The 25989-nt window shown below is 35.9% G+C and overlaps 2 protein-coding genes across 3 annotated transcripts; one reads left to right on the top strand and one right to left on the bottom strand.

The window, feature by feature from the left end:
- Positions 1-4151: 4151 nt before the first annotated feature.
- LOC104085394 (uncharacterized) lies at positions 4152-5245 on the top strand. The gene is made up of 2 exons (XM_009589406.4): positions 4152-4396; positions 4901-5245. The coding sequence occupies exons 1-2, from the start codon at positions 4189-4191 to the stop codon at positions 5089-5091; spliced, it is 399 nt and encodes a 132-aa protein (XP_009587701.1). The 5' UTR covers positions 4152-4188; the 3' UTR covers positions 5092-5245.
- A 473-nt stretch (positions 5246-5718) lies between these two features.
- On the bottom strand, positions 5719-8716 carry LOC104085395 (protein ROOT PRIMORDIUM DEFECTIVE 1). Of its 2 annotated transcripts, none has more exons than XM_070196000.1 (2): positions 7192-8716; positions 5719-6455 (listed from the first exon to the last, which is right to left on the bottom strand). In XM_070196000.1, exon 1 carries the CDS (start codon positions 8553-8555, stop codon positions 7317-7319), a length of 1239 nt encoding a protein of 412 aa, XP_070052101.1. In that variant the 5' UTR covers positions 8556-8716; the 3' UTR covers positions 5719-6455; positions 7192-7316. The 2 variants fall into 2 exon arrangements, with proteins under 2 accessions (XP_070052101.1, XP_070052100.1); XM_070195999.1 differs by having other exon boundaries at positions 7237-8715.
- Positions 8717-25989: the final 17273 nt, after the last annotated feature.

Raw genomic sequence — 25989 nt, 5'->3', positions numbered from 1 at the left:
GTCCTCAACAACTTTCTTTTGTAGAAGTTCAAATATTTTGACATGAAATTCCAATGTTATCTAAATATAAAATATGTTATTTGGTGAAGAAAAAAAGATATTTGTTATTCAATCAAACACCGTGACAGTAATAAGGGCCCGTTTGGACATAAAATTTGATGGAAGTTTTTTCCAAAAAATAATTACTTTTTTCGAAATCAGTGTTTGTTTATAAAATTTTCAAATTTCCCTTGAAGATACATTTTGGAAATTTTCGAAAATTTAAAAAACTCTAAAAAACTATTTTTCAAAATTCACTCACAAAACTTCAAAAATAACCCAAATTAAAATTTATATCCAAACACAACTCTAAATTTCAAATACCATTTTCCATTGAAAAATATTTTCACCATTTTTTCGAATTTTACAATTCTTATGTCCAAACGCCTACTAACATACGTCTTGGAAATGTTGATGCTGCCAAAAAAACTTGTGAGACATACGCTTCAAAAAAGAAAAAAGAACTCTAAAAGTCTTTACATGAGATCTAATATATTTATATATATATATATATATATATATATATATATATATATATATATATATATATATATATATATATATATATATATATATATAAAATAGCAGATTATCATTTTAGAGGAAATCACAGCAAGATAGAACTAAACTTATTTCTCTCACAAAGAAAAGGGAAGTAATTTAGAGTTTTAAAGTTTTAGTACTATTAAGAACAACAAAAAAGTTTAATGACGAAGAAAATTTTAAACCTTCGATCTTCGACTATTACTAAGCACTTGATTTGATGAATGAATTGCTGATGTAATTAGCTTTTCTAGTTAAGATGAGCTAAAACAAACCATAAAGAACAAGAATAAGTTATATCGTTGTAGTTTGATCTTACACATAAAATTTTAACAAATTAGTGATACTATAATCTTAGTGGTTTAGCGATAGGTTTACTAGGAGCAAGTAAGTTGTAATTTAAAGACGGAGACATTATTTTTTGGAATGATTTTATTGAAGGTAAATTTTTTAGTTTAAGGTTGTATTTTCTTTGGCCTGGTTCTAATGTTCACTTCTATCCCAAACTTCTCCAAAAGTACCCGGGAAGGAATTATTTTTTTTTTTGCCTCTTCCTTGTCATTTACATTTATGTAATTATTGTAATTTTAGTAATTTATTTTTATCAAAATCATCGTATACAGGCGCTTCACAGGCGCAATTGACATGCACTTTTGTCATATTAGCTACATCTTCGACACATAAACGTTTGGGATATATTAGATATGCCCTATATCCAATCTCATATTTGATAACATAAACATATGTTTGTGAATGTTATTTGATATAAAAATATATGGCATTTGATATTCATTTATCATAATTATTATTAATTGCTTGATTAATTTAATAAGGTCCTTGATTAAATTTTGAGATTTGTCATCATGATGGAATCATGATAATGAGAGTAAAGTCTCTTACAATTTAACCTAAATTTTGTTCTTGATCATAAGATTATTAATTTGGACATTAGTAATCTGGTTAGATCAATATTTATGTGATCGTCTTTATGGGATAAAGATTAGTTGATCTCATTAACTAAATAACATAAATAGATGATGCGTATAGAGATATGATAATTGAACCGATTAATTGGATAATTCCTAATGGTTAGAATTACCATAAACTGTCAATAGGATATTCTCTTGAAGAATGTGATGTAAGAGTTTTCTTTGACTTGATATCATCATAGTAATTGACAAGTTATTTATTGTGCTTTGATACTAGACACCTATGGCCCTAGGGCGATAGTTGAAAGGATATTTGGTACGATTAAATACTTGTAGAATTAGTGATTGATTAAGATGGAATATGTCAACTCTTGGTACAGAGTTTAAGCTCCATGTTATCATAAATTATAACCGACCAAATTAAGACCTTGGCCAGGGCGATTGAATGAAAGAAGAAAAGAGTTTCTTAGGTCATTCAATGGTCGATTATTTTTGACATGAACACATAGTCGCTCGCCTATTAGGATTTCACAGTTGAACCATATCCTAGGGTGACCCAGATCTATAAGGACAGAAGGAATTAATACATTATTCTTCTACAAGTTCTTGGGAGTAAATTGTATACTTCATGCTATCCGGTCATTAAGGAGTATTTCTAGACGTCACCCTTGATTAGTATATTGATGTGATCAATTTACTACCGGTTTAGTATTGAACCTATGGGGTCGCACTCTAACGAGTGTTCTGATCTTTGCTAAAGGATTAATTACTTTATTATTTGATAATTAAATTAAAGAATTTAATTAGTCAAATAAATTTAGTTATTAGTCCAAATAAAATATTATTATATTCTTTGCTAGCACAGAGGATATAATTAATATTGTGGACAAGTTGAAGTTTTCTATTTTAAATAAGAAAATTAAATTACATCTCTTGGTTGATATATATATATATATATATATATATATATATATATATATATATATATATATATATATACACACACACACACACACACACTTGATAATTATAATTAATATTTGTGTATATGAATTCCATAAAGGAGTTACATGTTTTTATTTTAAAAGTATGACTAAATTGTAAAATTCAATTTAGAATTGAATTCCATAAATGAGTTACATGTTTTTATTTTAAAATATTGACTAAGTTGTAGAATTCAATTTAGAATTGAATTCCATAAATGAGTTGTATATTTTTTTATATTTACCATAAGACATGTGATTTGTATTTTTTAATGGAAATTATGTATATATATATATATATATATATATATATATATATATATATATATGTGTGTGTGTGTGTGTGTGTGTGTGTGTGTGTGAGAGAGAGAGAGAGAGAGAGAGAGAGAGAGAGAGAGAGTCCTAATTAAGAATGAGGGAGATATAGATCTTATACATATTGTAAAGTCATGCAAAAACCAAGAGAGTTATTCTTGAGAAGAAAATTGCTTTGAGAAAGTAATAGTGCAATACAAAGCCAAGATAGAAAATACTATACAAGAAAATTATTTCTTGTTCTTCTACCTCTGAGTTGAGATTTTTGAGAAAAATTTCAACACAATATTTTCATTCAATTTGTTCGCGGGATTTTATTGATTAAAATATTGATAGCAAGGATCAGTCTCGGTGTGGATACGCATAACGTCTTCGCATTATCGAAAAAATTTAAAACGAGACTCTCTTCACCAGGTACGTCTTAGATCCGATCTTTGATATGTAAATAAATTTTAAACACGAAAAGTTCTGCCTAGAATTGTTATTGTCTTCCGCTGCGTGTTATGAACACCGATATGCAATCATACATATCTATGGTTAAAGGTGTTTATTCATATTAAGTTTATGAAATATAGATGTTAAAGTAAAAAAGAACTCGTAAATTTGATACCTGACTTTAAAAAATGGTGCATGTTTAGAGGTTGTTAGGTTATTCGTCTAAATTGGAACTTTATGCAATTGGTATTAAAGAGTCAATTGCCCCTAATATTGCAATATATTCCTAGTCACATGGGCAGAGGGAAGGAAGAAACTACGGGTTTCGCCGAGCCCAATAGCTTTGATGAAATCATATACATTTATCTTAAGAAATTCATTAAATATTCACAGACTATTAATTTAGAACTCATTAATTTAAAATATTTAGAATTTCAAACCCATAAACTTCAAATTCTAACTTTGTCTCAGCCTAGTCACTTTATTCTAATTGCTCCTATTAGACTTTGACCACATCCGTAGCATAAGAAAATTTTACACTTTTATCTGTAGTAACAAATAACTTATTTTATGCAAACTTACATGTAGATATCATTGGATAACCTAATAGTATAAAAAAGAATTACTAATGGTGTATCAAACAATGAAACAGAATGAGTATTAATTTTAATTTCTAATTAATATATAAATTAATGAATAACCAAGGTATTAAATTAGAAAATGTAGCATGTACACTCCACTTTATAGTGGGTACAGGAACGAAGCGTTTATAATATCGAGAAACGGACATAAAACCTTTTCATGTCGCGCTTTATGGCTAGTTGACACTGTACGAGGAGTTGGATTTTTAAACAAAAGGAACAAACTCATTTATTAATGAATTCGAACTTTCCGGCTTTTGCTCTTCTTTTGTCTTTTCATTTCCCTGGAAGTTCTAAGCAAAAATGGAATGGCCATCAACATCATGGAATGTGTTTGGTTCAGCAAAAACGAACATTAATATGATAGAGCAAGCAAAACAAGAACTGGAAATTTTGGAAGATCAGCACCCAAACAACTTTGAGTATCTGAAGTTGGAGCTCAGATCCTTCATCTCTTTTCTTGAATCCAACAACTCTGATTCTGTTCCTTCAACCTCTGCTGCTACTCAAGGTTATTTCTTCTTTATGTTTTTGCTATCATATGTTCCTTTGATAGTGAATTCTCTACTTAACCCGTTGCGTTTAGCTCGAACTTAATGTATATTGTTGTAAATATTTAAAATTTATATAGTTTGACCATGTATGCACACTTTTCCACCAAAAATTGTGGGCACGGCCGAAGATACATGGTCCAACTGGGGTTCAAATAATAGAATTCCTTTTGTCAGAAAATTATCCAGTATAACTATGGTAATTTAAACCAGTTCTTTTTTCGTATATATATAAATCGTGTCAAAGATAACATTGAGTAGGGGCGAAGGTGGCTCAAAAATTGTTTTTAGGTTGCAAATCTTGATTCTTGTGGCATTCTTGCACTTTTAAAAATACTCATGGTTAGATTTTTAATAATCAATGTCATTGATTGTGGGTGCATGTAATGGTAATCTTCATTCACTAGTTTAGTCAGTTTGCTCTGCTGCTGATGTTTGAGTTTGTGTGTTGGGTGTCTGAATAGAGTCATCAAGCAACAGGAAGAGGAAAAATGAAAGCTATGGTAGTCAGGGAAATCAAGAACCCAAGAAGAAACTGCAAAAAGTAGTGCTGGATCCTGTGAGTTGTACTAAGAGGAGTAGGATTGATGTTGTCTTGGAAAGAGCTCAGGCGTGTCTTCAGAAAATTCAACGGTTCAAACTTCAAAACCAGTAACAAGTGATTTTATAACTTCCTGAATGCTTACTGTTTTGTATATGTATATGTATTACTAAACAAAGTTGACACATATGTGATTGCCATTGTTCCAGCTTAGTAGAGGGTTTATTGGATTATAACCACATACCATAAAGAAACAAACACTGGTTAATGATGGAACTTGTATATAGAGAGAGAACAAAAGATGAAAGTATAATCTGCCATTTATTTCCTGGTTCTACATGTGCATGGACACCTAAATTGCCGTTGGGCTTGTATGCCAGTCATTATTTATTACCTTGGGTTTTAGTGAAACTTATCTGATGCCAAAGAAGCATTAATCCGGACTGGCTCATTCAACTGTCACTTCACTATATCTTTTACTTTAAGGTGAGATCTTGCATTAAGTGCTCAGGTAAAAATACCTGTTGCATACACCTCCGCTACAAAAATTCAACTAAGAAATTAGCACGTTTCTCTACTTTTTGATTTTGAGGTGGAAACTAAGCTGTTATATGGCCCAAAAAGCTTTAATTATAACTGGCACCCTAAGAAACAGTATGCAATTTGTGATTGTTTAATTTAATTCTGCTACTTTTTAAGGTTGATAAGAAAGCTGAATGCCTGAATGTGAGACTGAAAGCAGAAAGACTAAATCCAAATAACTCCTTGGGTTATACCATATGGTGCATTATTCCAATTTCCAAACCAAATTTCAAAATTTAATTTACATTCTTCTTCAACTAATATCAGCTTAGAACTCTTAACTCATTCATAAAAAAGGAGAAACCAAGGACCCAGAAAACTTGTGAGCAATATACAACTCAACTTGCAGTTAATGCCTAAGAAACCAAAATAATTAGTCAGCAAGTAAGATACATAATTTCACTTGGTCTGTCTACGTTAGAAATAGAAATCAAGCTTCCGTCTGAATTGCTCCAAGTCCCAAATCATGCAGGATTTGGACTTCTTTTTCCAAGATGATACAGTGAATGCTCCGATTCCATTTACTTGCTTCCCCATCCTTCACGAAATTGTAGAAGTTCCAAAACAGCTTGGCTAGATGGATTTGCAACAATCGAAAAGAGTCGTGCATTGTTCAAAAAGCAGGCACTGCAAACATTACGGCCTATGTGTGCTTCACCCAAAGACCACAAGTTCTAAATCGAGTAACTCTCTTAAAGTATCAGTGATACTCAACATTCACTTGCAGCTACCACATCATCCTTTATACAGCAGCAAGTTTTGCAGCCTTGTTACATGTAATCAGTAATTGAAACTCGGCCTTTTTTTCTCAAACGCAGACCTCTATGCTGATGTGGAGGATAATTCATCTCACTCGCTGAAGTTGGTCTCTGCTACTGTGGATGTAACTCATCTCCCTGGAAGATAACAAATAGAACAAAATCAATGGACCAGATATGCAGCTTATAGCTTCTTTTCCAACAGGGAAAGATCACGACATGATTGCTGTGGACTGTTTTCTCAATGAAACATGGAGGCACGTGGATATAATGTATTCAAATAATACTCGCATAGTTGCATCTATCTTTCAACTAGTTCAAAGCTATATATGCAAACTCCCAAACATCATACCATCCTATCATATTAGTTAAAAGGTCGCTAAACACTGAAGTCCTTCATTTCATTCCTCAGACATGCATTCATGTCTGGTGCGTGAGTTTCATGTGCATAAGATTTTATGCGTTCTGTCGGGTTTCACTTAGTTAAGTTAGACTGACCTCAAGTGATAAGACTGGTTTTCTTGATCATAAGACATAAAAGAAGAAAATGTTCATACAGTGTAGAACAAGTGAGATATATTTAACTTGTTTCTGCTTCTAAAAGACATGACAGGGAGCCATGAAAAGAGGGAATTTAAATTTTTATGATAGTATAAAAGGATATGTTGTAATGAAATGAGCCAAAAAAGAATGAAATGAGCCCGAGTAGAGTCGAATGGATATAAAGGATTGATATAGCCGTCCCTAACTCGCTAGGTATTTGAGGCATAGTTACACGAATATGCTGAAATGCCGCGGACTAGAATGCTGTCATCCAACTGAAATTAAACGAAAACAACTCTTGTGTGTTTGAATCAAAAGATTTGAAATCCACCTCAGAGTAAATGAACAATATAGCACTCGTGTTCTCTATTCTTACCTCCATTTTCACGCTAAGCATTTTGTTCAATGCTTCTTGACTTTCTATGATCCTTTAGCAATTGCAAAGCATCCCTGCATTCAATCTTCATCTGAATCAGTCTTCAACTCTTCAATACCATCGTCACCCTGTCTCACGCTCGTTGGCTCAGAGTGACCTCTAGACAATCCACGCCGTCCCAAAATAACAAGATCAAGAAGCTTCCTCCTAGCCTCATACACCGGGTTCGGTTCAATCAAGCATCCCCTTTCATAAGCCTCCCTCAAAAAAACTGTATGCCTATACCCTTTTGTCGACAAATAAAATATCCCCGGATGATCCAAAAACAAGTCCCTTATATTCAAATCAATCCCAAACCACTTCCTAAAATGACTAATCTTCTCTACCTCAACCATTTTCTCAACTGTCAAACTCAAAAACTCATGAACAATCCCAACTGCTCTTTTCTCCATCTCCATCATCCCAATCTTACTCTTCCTCTTCTCCCCAATCTCCACCGCTTCGTACGGCCCCACGTACTTCAACTTTTCCCATTCCTTAACCTTTGCCTTAAAACTCCTCCTCAACTTCATCCCTGGTGGATAACTATGCTTAAAACTATACAAAATCTCATTCCTATCAACCCCACGATCCTCTTTACAACACTCCATTACCCTCCAATTATCAACAGCTGCAACTAACTCACTTTTTGGTATTACATCCCCAACAAGTTTCAACAAATGAGTGTTTGGTTCAATCCCACTATCAACGAGTGCAAAAAGATTAGACTTTTTCAAGATTACACTGTCCTCAAAATCATCAGGCAAACCAAGTTCCCTAAATACCTTGAAAATGGCTCTAAGGGGCAGTGTTTTAGTCACTGACATAGACAACATACGCACTAAACGGTTGATTACAAGTGGTAAAGAAGCATTGGTAGTTGCAGCTTCTTGTTGGGTGATTTTGAGGGCGGATTCAGTGAGTGTACAAAAGGGTTGTAATTTGGTGGGGTGGTGGAAAATGTGGAAGATGTGGGGGTACTTACGGAGGAAATGGGTGGCGCCGCGGTTGAGATGGAGGCGCTGAGATAAGCGGTTGAGGATGTCAACGGACACGGCGGGGGGTGCGGCGGCGGTGTTGGTGGTAGAACCGAGGATGAGGTTTTGAATTGAGATGACTTTGAAGAGGTTTTTGTATTTGTCCATGAGTTTTTCGAAAGTGGGGTCTCGGTTTCTCGAGGCTACGTATTCAGCTGAGGTGGTTTTCCGGCGGAGGAGGAGGAGGATGGTGGTTATGGTGGGTGGTTTATGGTTTAGTTTAGAGAAGAGTTGGGTCAGCATGGTTTATCGCCGTGGTTGTTAACGGCGGTGGTGGTGATTGGTGGTAGTATTAGTGGTGGTTTGCGGCGGAAGAGTGGCATTTACGGGTAGCTTTGTGGACCTGGACTGGGATTTTCTCTGGATCTAAACATTGGACTTTTAGCCCAAATGTTGAATAAGGCTTGTTGGGCTTCGTGGCAAAATCAGCCCAAGAAGTGTTTGACCCGCCCAATTCAGCGCATCATGAGAAACTTATCAAAAGATTTCATAAAAGAAAACTTTGTTTTTTTGGAAAAATTACATTGTATAGCCGAAAATATATATTTTTTGCATATATACATTTTTGTATGTTATATACATAAAATATATAAGTTTTATCTACTTTGCGACTACCAAATATAAATAGATTTGGCCTCGGGCTAAAAATGATCTTTACCTTTTTTTGTTTGACTAGCTTTAGTGTATGTGCGATACATGTGTGGTTAGCGTCAATCATTAAAATATATGTATATGAATAACATGTAAATCAAGTTATCAAATGCTAAGTTTTAAAAATGTCTACATTAAGTTAATATTTTAAAATAAGTAACTTTGTACACAAAAAAGTATAGGGAGTTGTCATTTATTTGAACGAATACCAGAAAGAAAATTAATTAATGGCAACTAACTTAGAATATATTTTGTCTTCTAATATTTCATTCTTATTGTTTTTAACGTATGTATTTTTAACAGTTTGACTCTTACTACTATATTATAATCTATTTTATTATAGATTTCGAAAAGAATGACTTGGATTTTTCGCAAATTAGTTAAATCAAAGACTTTTTTGGTTAAATAGGATTGTCCTTAAAATTAAAGAGATTTTTTTGTTGTTGATTTAAATATTAATAATAGCTCATCCCAAGTTTTAAATATTTAATTATAGTTATAATTTTTAAATATTCAGTATAATTAAAAAACCGTCCAGGGTACGCGCATCGCGCGTGTATCCTATCTCAATGAGTGTTTGAGTTATGAAATTAAAGTATAAGTTCGTGACATTAGTCATTAGTATTGACATTATACGTATAACTAACTCAATTGAGAAAAAAATGTCTCATACAAATCCTCAATCATGAGTTAATAATTCAATTTAAAATTCATGCCACTTTTGTAATAAATAAAGTTAGCATGCTTCCTTTTCATTTTCAGTAGTACACATAGTCATTGAACACATAAATAGTGGACAGAACTTCACACATATAGCAAACAACTAATAATCCATGAATTTCAGATGAACACAAAATCAAAGTGCCCTGAAAATGAGAAAAGACATTAATAAAGAATACTAAAGCAAGCTAGTAAAATACATCAAAAAATGACTCGGAATTATATCTGAAAGAGTATATTTAGTTTTGATATATTATTATTCAAGTGGAATTAGTATTTAAATAATTCTAATATTGATGTCACGACCCGAAATTCTCACCTTCGGACCGTGATGGCGCCTAACATTTCACTTACTAGGCAAGCCAGCGTTAGAATGATATTAACTAATTTTTAAACAATCTTTAAATTTATTAATAACAAATAAATAAACACGGAAGTAAGGTCTGAAATATAGTGATTAATCCATAAAGACAACGGTGTCTAAATATCATCCCAGAATTGGTGTCACAAGTGCACGAGCTTATAGAATAAATACAAATAAAGGTCTGAATAAAATAAAGCTGTCTGGAAATAAACACACAGCTAAAATAAAGTAGATGGGGACTTCAGAACAGCGAACGTCGTGCAGTTATACCTCAAGTCTCCTCCGAGTAGCTGAAATCCGAGCAAGTCTATGGCACGCCGCTGAGACCAACTCCGAAATCTGCACAAGAAGTGCAGAGCGTAGTATCAGTACAACCGACCCCATGTACTGGTAAGTGCTGAGCCTAACATCGACGAAGTAGTGACGAGGCTAAGGCGGGTCACTTACATTGCCTGTACACAATATTAGTAATAACAACAATAATAGAAATAAATCAGGTAACTTGTTTATAATAATTAAAACCAACTTAGCAGTCATAACCAATTATCATTTCCATCAATTCTGTTGCAGCGTGCAACCCACTCTCACAATATATTCGCATTCAATTCTGTTGCAGCGTGCAACCCGCTCTCACAATATATTCACATTCAGTTCTGTTGCAGCGTGCAACCCGCTCTCACAATATATTCACATTTGGTTGTGTTGCAGCGTGCAACCCGCTCTCACAATATATTCATTTTAATCAAGTCTGTTGCGGCGTGAAACCCGATCCCCCAATATATATATATATATATATATATATATATAGTGTGTGTGTGTGTGTGTGTGTGTGTGTGTGTGTGTGTGTGTGTATGTGTGTCGGCTTTAAACAAGTCCGTTGCGTCGTGCAACCCGATCCTCCAATATGGACTTTTAATAAGTCTGTTGCGGCGTGCAACCCGATCCTCCAATATAGACTTTTTAATAAGTCTGTTGCGGCGTGCAACCCGATCCTCCAATATGGACTTTTTAATAAGTATATTGCGGCGTGCAACCCGATCCTCCAATATATTCATTATAATCAATTCTGTTGCGGCGTGCAACCCGATCCTCCAACATATTCATTTACCAATTCTTATAGAAGAAATTTCCCCAATAAATGCAACAATTAATATAAATTTATAAGACAACAAGCATACAATAATTATGATTTAATTATGAAACAAACAAGGCAAGTAGCAAATTATTTTGGAAATCAGAGAGAAAATATGCAGTTTAATATTTAATATGTTGAATGTAAAATAACAATTAAGGCATATAATTCAAATAACATGTAATAATTAATGCAGAAATTTAAGAATTAATATTTGACAAAGAATATGAGAGAAACACTTATTATAACAATTAAATCATGATTTAAAATAATTTATGATTTTCAAGTAAATACGCAAACGATTAATATGACGACGTATACACACTCGTCACCTCGCCTATACGTCGTTCACATACATTTCACATTACAAATAATTTAAGGGTTCTATTTTCTCAAGTCAAGATTAACCACAACACTTACCTCGCTTTGCAAATTACAATCGATTACTCAACCATAACTTTTTCTTTTAAATTTGTCTCCGAAAGCTTCAAATCTATTCACAAACAATTCAATATACTCAATACGAATCATATGAATTAATTTCATATGAATTTACTAATTTTCCGAATAAAATCCAAAATTTATTAAAATATTCGGCAGTGAGACCCACGTCTCAAAGCTCGGAAAAACTTACGAAATCCGAACACACATTCTGAGACGAGTCCAACCATACAAAAATTATCCAACTCCGATATCAAATGGACCTTCAAATCTTAAATTTTTGTTTTTGAAAGAATTTATAAAAAAACTGATTTTTCCTCCTTAAATTTACGGATTCATGATATAAATGAGTATGAAATCATGAAATAAAACCAATATAGGATAAGGAACACTTATCCCAATATTTTTTCGTAAAAATTGCCCCAAAATCACCTCTTGAGGTTTAGGGTTCGAAAAATTGAAGAATGAATGAAAAATCCCGTCTAAGTCCAAAGTTATTAGCTGCGGATGTCGCATTTGCGACCTGAGCTTCGCAATTGCGAAGCTCGCAAATGCGAGAACCTTCACATTTCCGGTGCCTTCGCAAATGCGAAGATTATGTCGCATTTGCGACAATTGGCCCTTCGCAATTGCGAAGATAAACTCGCAATTGCGAGAATTGCTGGACTAGGCTTTCTTCGCAATTGCGATAAAATCCTCGCAATTTCCATACCTAGTTGGTTCGCATTTGCGATGCCTAATCTCGCAGAGGCCTGCAACAGGTTCAATTATACCAGCAAAATTTTCTAAGTTCAAAACATCCTGTGGCCTATCCGAAACTCACCCGAGCCTTTGGGGCTCCAAACCAAATATGTACGCAAGTCTAAAAACATCATATGAACTTGCTCGTACGATCAAATCACAAAAATAATACCTAAAACTATGGATTTAGCACCAAAACTCATGAATTCCTCAAGAACATTTCAAAACTACTATCTTCTCAACCAGACATCCGAATCACGTCAAATCAACTCCGATTTCTATCAAATTTCACAGACATGACTTATATATTATATTATATCTGTACCGGGCTCCGGAACCAAAATACGGTCCTGATACCAACGTGATCAAACATTAATAAATTTCTTTAAATCCATAGAATTTCAGTCTTACAATTTTTATCAAAAAATTATTTCTCGAGTTAGGGACCTCGGAATTCGATTTCGGACATACGCCCAAGTCCCATATTTTACTACCGACCTTCCAGGAACGACGGAACACGAATCCGAGTCTGTTTACTCAAAATGTTGACCAAAGTCAACTAAAAATAATTTTAAATCCCAAAAATTATTACTTCATAAATTTCCACATAAAGGCTTCCCGGATTTATGCCCTGACTGTGCACGAAAATAGGGGTGAGTAAAAATAAGGTTTTTAAGGCTAACGGGTCCAGAATAGAGTCTTAATTCACAAGATGACCCTTTGGATCATCACAATCTCCACCTCTAAAATAACTGTTCGTCCTCGAACGGACATAGAAAAGTACTTGAACTGGCTAACAAGTGGGGATATCTACTCCGCATGTCCGACTCGGACTCCCAAGTAGCTGCCTCAACATGCTGACCTTCCACTGCACTCGAACTGAAGGGTTTAACTCTTTGACCTCAACTGACGAACCTGTCGGTCTAGAATGGCTACCGGCTCCTCCTAATAAGTCAAATCCTTGTCCAATTGGAGCATAGACACATGGAACACCGGATGAACTGCTGATAAACTAGGTGGTAATGCAAGCATGTAGGCTACTTCACCCACCCTTTCAAGAATTTCAAAGGGTCCGATATACCTAGGGATCAACTTTCCCTTCTTTTCGAACCTCATTTCACCTTTCATAGGTGAAACCCGGAGCAATATTCTTTCTCCAACCATGAATGTAATATCACGAACTTTACGGTCGGCATAACTTTTTTGCCTAGATTGAGTTGTGCGAAGTCTATTCTGAATAATCTTGACCTTATCCAAGGCATCATGTACCAAATCGGTACCCAACAACTGAGCCTCTCCCGGTACAAACCAACCAATTGGCGATTGGCATCGCCTTCCGTATAATGCCTCATATGGAGCCATCTGAATGCTCGGCTGGTAGATATTATAATAAGCAAACTCCGCAAGTGGCAAGAAATGATCCCAAGAACCTCCAAAGTCTATAACACAAGCGCGGAGCATATCTTCCAATATTTGAATAGTGCGCTCTGATTGTCCGTCTGTCTGTGAATAAAATGTTGTACTCAACTCCACCCGCGTGCCTAACTCACGCTGTATAGCCCTCCAGAAATGTGAGGTAAATTGCGTACCTCGATTTGAATTAATAGACACGGGCACCCCGTGAAGGCGGACAATCTCACAAATGTAAATTTCAGGTAACATCTCTGAAGAATAGGTAACTGCTATTGGAATGAAATGTGCTAACTTGGTCAACCTGTCCACAATGACCCAAACTGCGTCAAATTTGCTCTGAGTCCGCGGGAGTCCAACAACAAAATCCACTATGATACGCTCCCATTTCCATTCAGGAATTTCTAACTTCTGAAGCAAACCACCAGGTCTCTGATGCTCGTACTTAACTTGCTAACAATTCAGACACCGAGCTACATATGCAACTATATCCTTTTTCATTCTCCTCCACCAATAGTGTTGCTACAAATCTTGATATATTTTGGCGGTACCTGGATGAATAGAATACCTGGAACTATGTGCTTCTTCAAGAATTAATTCACGAAGCCCATCCACATTAGGCACACAAATACGACCCTGCATTGGCAGAAACCCATCTTCCCCCACAGCAACCTGTTTGGCATCACCGTGCCACACCGTGTCCTTAAGTACAAGTAATTGAAGATCATCATACTGCCTCTTTCTGATACGCTCATATAAAGAAGACCGAGCGACTGTGCAAGATAGAACCTGAGTGGGTTTCGAAACATCTAACCTCACGAAGTGATTAGACAAAGTCTGAACATCTGCAGCTAATGGCCTCTCACCAACCGGAATATACGCAAGGCTACCTATACTCACTGCATTCCTACTCAAAGCATCGGCCACCACATTGGCCTTTCCAGGGTGATACAAAATGGTAATATCATAGTCTTTCAACAACTCCAACCATCTTCTCTGCCTCAAATTAAGATCCTTTTGTTTGAACATATACTGAAGGCTACGATGATCAGTAAATACCTCACACGAGACACCGTAGAGGTAATGCCTCCAAATCTTCAGCGCATGAACAATGGCTGCCAATTCTAAGTCATGAACAGGATAATTCTTCTTGTGAAATTTCAATTTCCGCGACGCATATGCAATTACCTTGCCATCTTGCATTAATACTGCACCAAGCCCAATGTGAGATGCGTCACAATATATTGTATAAGATCCTGAACCTGTGGTTAATACCAACATTGGCGCCGTAGTCAAAGCGGTCTTGAGCTTCTGAAATCTCAACTCACACTCGTCTGACCATCTGAATGGGATACCTTTTTGGGTCAATCTGGTCAATAGGCTTGCTATAGATGAAAACCCTTCCACGAACCAACGATAATAACCTGCTACACCCAGGAAACTCCGTATCTCTGTAACTGAAGTAGGTCTAGGCCAATTCTGAACAGCCTCAATCTTTTTAGGATCCGCCTCTATGCCTTCCGCTGATACAACATGCACTAGAAAAGCAACTGAGTCTAACCAAAAACTCACATTTTGAAAACTTGGCATATAACTGATTATTCTTCAAGGTGTGAAGCACACTTCGAAGATGCTGCTTATGTTCCTCTCGAATTCTGGAGTAAATCAAGACACCATCAATAAATACAACCATAAAATAATCTAAATAAGGCTTTAACACCCGATTCATCAAATCCATAAATGCTACTGGGGCATTTGTCAACCCAAATGACATCACTAGGAATTCGTAATGCCCATACCGAGTTCGAAAAGTTGTTTTAGGGACATCAAATGCCCTAATCTTCAACTGATAGTAACCAGACCTCAAATCGATCTTCGAAAATACCTTGGCACCCTGAAGCTGATCAAATAAGTCATCAATTCTTGGCAGCAGATATTTGTTTTTGATAGTGGCTTTGTTCAACTGCCGATAATCTATACACATCCGCATAGAGCCATCTTTATTCTTTACAAATATTACTGGTGCACCCCAGGGCGAGACACTAGGTCTAATGAATCCCTGATCAATCAAGTCTTGTAACTGCTCTTTCAATTCTTTCAACTCTGGTGGGGTCATACGGTATGGTGGAATAGAAATGGGCTGAGTGCCCGGAGCCAAATCAATACAGAATTCAATATCTCTGTCGGGTGGCATCCCCGATAAATCTGCAGGAAATACTTCTGGAAATTCATGAACAACTGGTACTGAGTCCATAGAAGGAGCATCCGCACTGGGATCGCGAATATAAGCCAAATAGGCTAGACACCCTTTCTCTACCATACGCTGAGCTTTCATATAATAAATAACCCTGCTGGCAGAATGACCAGGAGTTCCTTTCCACTCTAACCGAGGTAACCCCGGCATAGCTAGGGTAACTGTCATGGCATGACAATCCAATAGAGCATGATAATGTGGCAGCCAATCCATACCCAAGATGACATCAAAATCTACCATATCAAGAAGTAGAAGATCCACACTAGTCTCAAGATTACCAATAGTAACCACACCCAAACGATAGACATGATCTACAACAGAGTCTCCCACCGGTGTAGATACAAAAACAGAAGCACTCAGAGAATCACAAGGCACAACCAAATAGGATGACACATAGGAATAAGTAGATCTTAGATCAATTAGAACTGAAGCATCTCTATAGAAAACTGGAATAATACCTGTGATCATAGCATCAGATGACTCGGCCTCAAGCCTAGCTGGAAAAGCATAAAATAGGAGCTGGGCTCCACCACTCTGAACAACGTCTCTGGGACGGCCTCTAACTGGCTGGCCTCTACCTCTAATGGCTTGACCTCCCCCTCTAGCTGCCTGACCCCTACCTCTAGCTGCCTGAGCAGGCGGTGAAACAACTGGTGCCGGTATGATGGCACGAGAGTCTTGCCGAGATCTGTTACTCGCCAATCTATGGCAATACCTCCTGATGTGACCAATGTTTCCACACTCATAACACCCATCCTGATGTCGTGGATGCTGAAGCTGAAGCTGACCCAGATGGGCCGGATAACCACTGTAGTAACTCTAGAGTAGTGGTGCACTGATAGGAGCTGAATGTGCACTAAATGCTGGATGCCCATAGTAATGCATAATAGGACCGTGACTCCCTGAAGCATTGGGAGATACATGAAGTGCTGAATAAAATGGTCTGGGAGGATGACCCCTACCAAAATTAACTCTACCTCCAGACGAGGCACCACTGAAACCACCGAACTGACGAGGCCTCTTATCGGACCTCTTCCCTCTATCTTGTGCAAAAACCATCTCAATCCTCCTTGCGACATTAGCAGTCGCCTAAAAAGAAATCTCACTTCCGGTCTCCTTGGCCATATGAAGTCTGATAGGGTAAGTGAGTCCCTCAATAAACCTCCTCACTCTCTCTCCCTCCGTAGGTAGTAAAAAGAGAGCATGACGGGCCAAATCCACAAAACGGGACTCATACTGAGTGACAGTCATACTGCCCTGCTGTAGACGCTTAAATTGCTTGCGGAATTCCTCTCTCAGTGTGATAGGGAGGAACTTTTCCAAAAATAGCTGAGAGAACTGCTCCCATGTAAGTGCAGGCGATCTGACTGGTCGGGTTAATGTATAACCTCTCCACCACCTCTTGGCGGAACCCATCATCTGAAATACAGCAAAATCAACTACATTGGTCTCAACTATACCCATGTTCCACAGCACCTCATGGCAGTGTTCAAGATAATCTTGTGTGTACTCAGAAGGTGTACCACTGAAGTGAACTGGAAAGAGCTTGATAAACTTATCGACTCTTAATAAGGTCTCAAAAGACATGGCGGGCCTATCACCGATCTGTGCCGCAATAACTGGTTGAACTACCCCAACTTGTGGGGCTGTTGGAGCCTGATTCTGGGGAGCCATCTGCTCCGGAGCGGGAGTAGTCGGAGTTTGTGCTCCTCCCGATCCTGTGGGACGGCTGGTGCCACTGGAAATGTACCATTCTGGGACACGCCCTACATAAGACTTACCAAACGGACTAGAGCGTCCTGAAGTACTGGAGTGGCTATGAATCCTTCCGAGGCCTGAACTGGTCCAACTGGTACATTCTGAACCGGAACCCCCTCCTGAAGGTTCACCTGAGGTTCTTCAATAGGTGCAGCTGCTCCAGCTATGTACTGAGCTCTACCTCAGCCTCTAGCACGACCTCGGCCTCGACCTCTACCCCTGGCCATAGTTGCCACCGGGGGTTCTAGTCCCTGACCATCGGTAGAGGTATTACGTGTTCTCATCATCTGTGAGAGAATAAGAGTAGAATGGTTCAATCATCGATGATAGAATAAAACCGCACGACAGAATAAGAAAGAAGTGATATTGTTCCTAAACGCCATAGCCTCTAAGAGACAAGTACAGACGGCTCCGTACCAATCCTTCAGACTCTACTAAGATTGCTCGTGACTCGTGAGACCTATGTAACCTAGTGCTCTGATACCGACTGTCATGACCCGAAATTCCCACCTTCGGGCCGTGATGGCGCCTAACATTTCACTTGCTAGGCAAGCCAACGTTAGAATGATATTAACCAATTTTTAAACAATCTTTAAATTTATTAATAACAAATATATAAACGCGGAAGTAAGGTCTGAAATATAGTGATTAATCCATAAAGACAACGGTGTCTAAATATCATCCCAGAATTGGTGTCACAAGTGCACGAGCTTATAGAATAAATACAAATAAAGGTCTGAATAAAATAAAGCTGTCTGGAAACAAACACACAGCTAAAATAAAGTAGATGGGGACTTCAGAACTGCGAACGCCATGCAGTTATACCTCAAGTCTCCTCCGAGTAGCTGAAATCCGAGCAAGTCTATGGCACGCCGCTGAGACCAACTCCGAAATCTGCACAAGAAGTGCAGAGCGTAGTATCAGTACAACCGACCCCATGTACTGGTAAGTGTTGAGCCTAACATCGACAAAGTAGTGACGAGGCTAAGGCGGGTCACTTACATTACCTGTACGCAATATTAGTAACAATAACAATAATAGAAATAAATCAGGTAACTTGTTTATAATAATTAAAGCTAACTCAGCAGTCATAACCAATTATCATTTCCATCAATTCTGTTGCAGCGTGCAACCCGCTCTCACAATAAATTCACATTCAATTCTGTTGTAGCGTGCAACCCGCTCTCACAATATATTCACATTCAGTTCTGTTGCAGCGTGCAACCCGCTCTCACAATATATTCATTTTAATCAAGTCTGTTATGGCATGAAACCCGATCCCCCAATATATATATATATATATATATATATATATATATATATATATATATGTGTGTCTTTTAAACAAGTCTGTTGCGGCGTGCATCCCGACCCTCCAATATGGACTTTTAATAAGTTTGTTGCGGCGTGCAGCCCGATCCTCCAATATGGACTTTTTAATAAGTCTATTGCGGCGTGCAACCCGATCCTCCAATATGGACTTTTTAATAAGTCTGTTGCGGCGTGTAACCCGATCCTCCAATAAATTCATTATAATCAATTCTGTTGCGGCGTGCAACCCGATCCTCCAACATATTCATTTACCAATTCTTATAGAAGAAATTTCCCCAATAAATGCAATAATTAATATAAATTTATAAGACAACAAGCATACAATAATTATGATTTAATTATGAAACAAACAAGGCAAGTAGCAAATTATTTTGGAAATCAGAGAGAAAATATGCAATTTAATATTTAATATTCTAAATATCAAATATCAATTAAGGCACATAATTCAAATAGCATGTAACAATTAATGCAAGAATTCAAGAATTAATATTTGACAAAGAATAGGAGAGAAATAATTATTATAATAATTAATTCATGATTTAAAATAATTTATGATTTCTCAAGTAAATACGCAAATAATTAATTTGACGACGTATAGACGCTCATCACCTCGCCTATACGTCGTTCACATGCATTTCACATTACAAATAATTTAAGGGTTCTATTTCCTCAAGTCAAGGTTAACCACAATACTTAGCTCACTTTGCAAATTCCAATCGATTACTCAACCACAACGTTTCCTTTTAAATTTGTCTCCGAAAGCTTCAAATATATTCACAAATAATTCAATATACTCACTACGAATCATAGGAATTAATTCCATATGAATTTACTAATTTCCCGGATAAAATCTAAAATTCATTAAAACATTCAGCAGTAGGACCCACGTCTCAAATCTCAGAAAAACTTACGAAATCCGAACACCCATTCCGAGATGAGTCCAACCATATAAAAATTATCCAATTCCGATATCAAATGGACCTTCAAATCTTAAATTTTTGTTTTTGAAAGAATTTATAAAAACTGATTTTCCTCCAAAAATTCACGGATTCATGATATAAATGAGTATGAAATCATGAAATATAATCAATATAGGATAAGGAACACTTATCCCAATTTTTTCCGTGAAAATCGCCCAAAACCGCCTATTGAGGTTTAGGGTTCGAAAAATTGAAGAATGAATGAAAAATCCCGTCTAAGTCCAAAGTTATCAGCTGTGGATGTCGCATTTGCGACCTGAGCTTCGCAATTGCGAAGCTCGCAAATGCGAAGGGTTCATCGCAAATGCGAGAACCTTCACATTTTCGCTGACTTCGCAAATGCGAAGATTATGTCGCATTTGCGACAATTGGCCCTTCGCATTTGCGAAGATAAACTCGCAATTGCGAGAACTGCTCGACTTGGCTTTCTTCGCAATTGCGATAAAAACCTCACAATTTCCATACCTGCTTGGTTCGCATTTGCGATGCATGATCTCGCAATTGCGAGATCAGTGGCCTGCAACAGGTTCAGTTATATGGGCAAAATTTTCTAAGTTCAAAACATCCCGTGGCATATCCGAAACTCACCCGAGCCCTCGGGGCTCCAAACCAAACATGCACGCAAGTCTAAAAATATCATACGAACTTGCTTGTACGATCAAATCACACAAATAACACCTAAAACTATGGGTTTAGCACCATAACTCATGAATTCCTCAAGAACATTTCAAAACTACCATTTTCTCAGCCGGACGTCCAAATCACGTCAAATCAACTCCGATTTCTACCAAATTTCACAGACATGACTTATATATTATATTAAACATGTACCAGGCTCCAGAACCAAAATACGGCCCCGATACCAACGAGATCAAACATTAATCAATTTCTTTAAATCCATAGAATTTCAGTCTAACAACTTTCATCAAAAATTTTATTTCTCGAGCTAGAGACGTCGAAATTCGATTTCGGGCATACACTCAAGTCCCATATTTTACTACGGACCTTCCGGGAACGTCGGAACATGGACCGAGTTCGTTTACTCAAAATATTGACCAAAGTCAACTAAAATCAATTTTAAATCCCAAAAAGTATTACTTCATAAATTTCCACATAAAGTCTTTCCGAATTTACGCCCTGATTATGCACGCAAATCGAGGTGAGTATAAATAAGGTTTTTAAGGCTAACGGTCCCGGAGTAGAGTCTTAATTCACAAGATGACCCTTTGGGTCATCACAATTGATTAACTTCATTTGTCGTTATATCTAAAAATAATTAGTTTTATAACAATTCTGAAATTAAGTTTTAAAAGGTAAAATGATCGATACACATTTCGATTGGAGAACACGTATTTCTTCTTAATTTGATGTGATGACCCAAAATGTCATCTTTAAAGTTAATAATTAATTATGTGTTCTAAGACCTCAAAAAATATTATTTATCATTACTCGACTTGCATGCACAGTCCATATAGAGGAATAAAAAGGACGATTAACCTGCAATTTGAACTTTGGATTTGCTGCTATGAAGAAAAATATAGTTCTCATTGTATTTGTAAAAAAAAATTAAATATTCGTTGCTTTTGGAAGATATTAGCAGACTAACGGACAAGATAAAAAATTGGAAAAATCATGAATTAGAGCTTAAATCAATAAAAAAGGTCTTTACTTTTAAATTTAATTCTTTTGAGTTCCTTTTTAAAGCTTTTGAGTAATTACCAAACTGACTTTTGAGAATTTGGATTATATATGAAGGACTAATTCAACAAATTTTGTTTTAATTTGAAAAAAGTCTCTAGGGCTTACTCCTTACTAAAAAAATGCGCCGCGAACGCCCGGGTGTACGTCGCGAACGCTCGGGCGTACGCCTCAAATTGCGGGGCATATGCCTCTTAAGACTTTAGCCCCACACTATCGTCCCGGGGCATTTTTGGTATGCCTCGCCCCAGAAACGCCTTTTAAAAGCTTAAGTCAAATAGTGACCGGATGTTGAATTATATGCAAACGACCCTGGAATAGAATTTTGATGATTCCAACAGCTCTGTATGATGATTTTGGACTTAGGAGCGTGGTCAGAATTTTATTTGGAAGTCCGTAGAGAAATTAGGCTTCAAATGGCTAAAGTAGGAATTTAAGTTTGGAAGTTTGACTTGGGAGTTGACTTTTTTAATATTGGGGTCGGAATCCAGTTCTGAAAATTTTCACAACTCCGTTATGTCATTTATGACTTGTGTGCAAAATTTGAGGTCAATCGAACTTGATTTGATAGGTTTTGATATCAAATGTGGAAATTGAAAATTCTTAAGTTTCATTAAGCTTAAATTGGGGTGTGATTTATGATATTAGTGTTGTTTGATATCATTTGAGATTTCAAATAAGTTCGTATGATGTTTAAGGACTTGTGGGTGTATTTGGTTGAGGTCTTGAGTGCCTCGGGTGAGTTTCGGATGGTTAACAGATCAAGAATTAAAGTTGGGAGAGTGTTGAAGTGAGTGTGCTGATTTTTGGTTGATCTGGTTTTTTCCTTTATCTGTCAAAATCGGGGTCCATGATCGGGGTCCAGGATCGAGGGCCATGATCGAGCCCCATAATCGAGGTCCAGGATAGAGGTGCATAATCGAGGTCTAGGATCGAAGGCAGCTTGGACAGATCTGTAAGTTTATAAAACTAGGGATTTCGTCCCATTTGCCAATTTTGACGAACTTAAGCTTGAGCAGAAGCGATTTTTGACAGATTTTCAAGGAAAAATATTTGGGTAAGTGATTCTAACTCGGATTTGGTTAATATACACGAATATATTATTGTTTTCACCATTTAATCAGTGTATTGAGATGGAAATTTGGGAAAATTTTAGAAATCTAATAAAAATGAATTTTTGAGATTTCGGAGTCGTATTTGAGTGAAACTGGTATGGTTGGACTCATAATTGAATGGGTTATCGGATTTTGTAAGTTTCGCCGGATTCCGAGATGTGACAGTTTTTAAGCTAATTTCGGATTTTATTGAAAAGTGTAGTATTTTCTTATGAAATTGATTCCTATAATTTTTGTTGACTGTATCGAATTAATTATGACTAGATACGAGTCGATCGGAGTCGAAAAATCAAGGAAAAGACATACTACTTGGTTAAATTGGAGCAAGCCAAGGTAAGTGATTTGTCTAACCTTGTGGGGGGGGGAGGGGTATGGGGGGAATTTCCCCTAGGATTGGTATTAATTGTAATGTGATGAAAGTCGTGTACACGAGGTGACGAGTGTGTACACGAGCTAAATGTAAAGGATTATATTTTTAAATTGTGTAGATCACTGTTGCATATTAATTAAATTATTAAATCTTGTTATATTCTCCATCATTGATTTGATTTATATACTTTAAATTTGCTTGACCTTTTTCCTACTAATTATTTTACTTGTTTAGTTGGAACTTGGTTTATTTTATTTTGTGCATTATTTGAAGGTTGATTTTCTTTAAAATAAATATTATTAATATGAAGTAATTGATATTTTAAATTTGGTATTGATGTAACGTATTAAAGATTTTGAAATATTATTTTGTTGAAATATTTATTCCTGAATATTTTTGTAAGATTTTCGTACTCATTGTGATATAGCCGTGAGCTCTTTATTGTGGAAAAATATTATTGATGATTTATTTTGGCATGAGTCGTGAGCTATTTATTGTGAAAAATATTGTTGTTGAATAATTTTGGCAAGTTAAATTATTTGAGCACTTGAGGTGCAAATTGTGATATATTGTGATATTAATACGCATGCGGTGGTATAAGGTCTGGGTGTTGAAATTCATGCGGTGAGATAAAGATGGCTTGATACGCGTGACTAGTAGGGGAAACTACTAGAAAGCATGCAGTGTGATAAGGATGGCTAGAACGCGGGATGCTATTTCGGGAAAAATATTTTCTTTAAAATAAATTGTGAAGGCTCCCGCTGTGATATAAGGAAATGAAATATTATAAATTTATTTATGATTTGAGACTACAAGGCGGTGCCTCGGGAGTGCCCTTGTTGATATTGATTTATGGCCGCAGTTGCCTTTGATTATTTGTTGTGATTTCTTAAAGTTGAAAGGAATTCTGTTTTGATTTCACGAGATATTATTGCCATTATTTTGTGTAATTAAATGGTGACATTATACTTGATTCATTTTCATTGTCATTTTATTTTATTATATTGTTAAACATTTTACCATGCAATTATTATCTTCCGGTAGGGCCTGACCTGACCTCGTCACTACTCTACCGAGGTTAGGCTTGACACTTACTGGGTACTGTTGTGGTGTACTCATACTACGCTTCTGCACATCTTTTTGTGCAGATTCAGGTACTCCTTACCAGCCCCGACATCAGTGAGTTACCTGTACACGGAGACTTCGAGGTATATTTGCCAGCGTCCACAGACTCCGGAGTCCCCTTATATCATTATTATGTTACTTCCTTATTTTCTTTATACCTTGATATATATATACAGACATTGAGGATAAAATTCTTAGAAGCTTGTGACTTATTTTTATCAGGTTTTGGGAGTTGCAATTATTTAAAGTTTCAAATTTCTATTTTTATTCCGCATTGATAGGCTTACCTAGTGTTAGAGATTAGGTGCCATCGCGACATCCTACGGAGGAAATTTGGGGTAGTGACATTTGAAGGGCATATCTTTGGAAAAAATCTTACGAAAATTGTAGTAATTCATGTAACATGATATTGAATCTAAATTGGTTGATATATCTATTTTTTGGTAATTAAATTTTGATATTTATTATATATTTTTATTATGATTCTTCAAAAGGCCATCAATAAAAATAATTATATTTTTTAGCGATTTGGAATTAAGATGGTCGTTATATAGTTTTTAGAAGAAATTGGTTCACACGTAAAACATTTGAGCACATATATTTTATATTAATTTGAAGGGAATATCCTTTGGGGGTAAGCTTACAAAAATTGTAGTCATTTTTGTGACATAATATTAAATCTAACATGATCGAAATCATTATATATTTTTATTATAATTCCTCAAACAGTTATCAAATTAACACTAATTAAAAAATTGTATCTTTCTTTTAGAGCTATTTGAATGAACGACTAGGTTATATAGTTTATAAGAAAAAATGAATAATTAAGTAACAATGTAAGGTCTAAAACTCACTAATATTGAATGTGTATTTTACAACCAATAACTTATTACGTATACAAAAAACTATAGAGGGTCATTTATTGGAATAGATGAATAATAAAAATAATAATAAATGTCAACTTATTATTTCATTCTTATTTCTTCTATTTTGAATTTTAACCAAGTTAATTTTTAATATTGTATTATAATTGATTCGACTTTATTTTCTAATTTCTTTCATCATCGGTGATCATTTTTATTGAAATATATCTATTTAAGCCAAGATTTTCGTCAACCTAAAGATACTTTTACTTGTGTGATGAATTTAAAAAAATATCTAATTAGCTATTCCAAATACTTAATTATTTATTTTCAGCAATAAAAGATATAAATTATATTTTATGATAAATTCTTAATATTAGCTCATACTAAATTATAAATATTCGATTATAATTCTATTTTATCGAATAAAATTTTTTTTTTGTCAAATTGTAAGAAAATCAAATGAGTGGGAAATAGTTTTGTATATTTTAAAGTATTTTAGTATATAAAAGAGTTCCACTTAAATCAAAACATAAAAAAAGGTTACTCTGTCATCTTCCAAAACCGTCGTTGTCACGCCCCAAAACCGAAGAGCGCAACTGGCACTCAACCGAGTGAACCCGACCGAGAAAGCATGTTAGATTTCCTTTTACCCAAACTCATCCACGAATGAAGATAATGCATAATTTCATTACTTAGACAAAAACGTGATCATGTCTACAA

This window comes from Nicotiana tomentosiformis, chromosome 2, assembly GCF_000390325.3.
Source record: "Nicotiana tomentosiformis chromosome 2, ASM39032v3, whole genome shotgun sequence".
Taxonomy (NCBI): Eukaryota; Viridiplantae; Streptophyta; class Magnoliopsida; order Solanales; family Solanaceae; genus Nicotiana; species Nicotiana tomentosiformis.
This window is presented reverse-complemented; position numbering and strand designations above follow the sequence as displayed.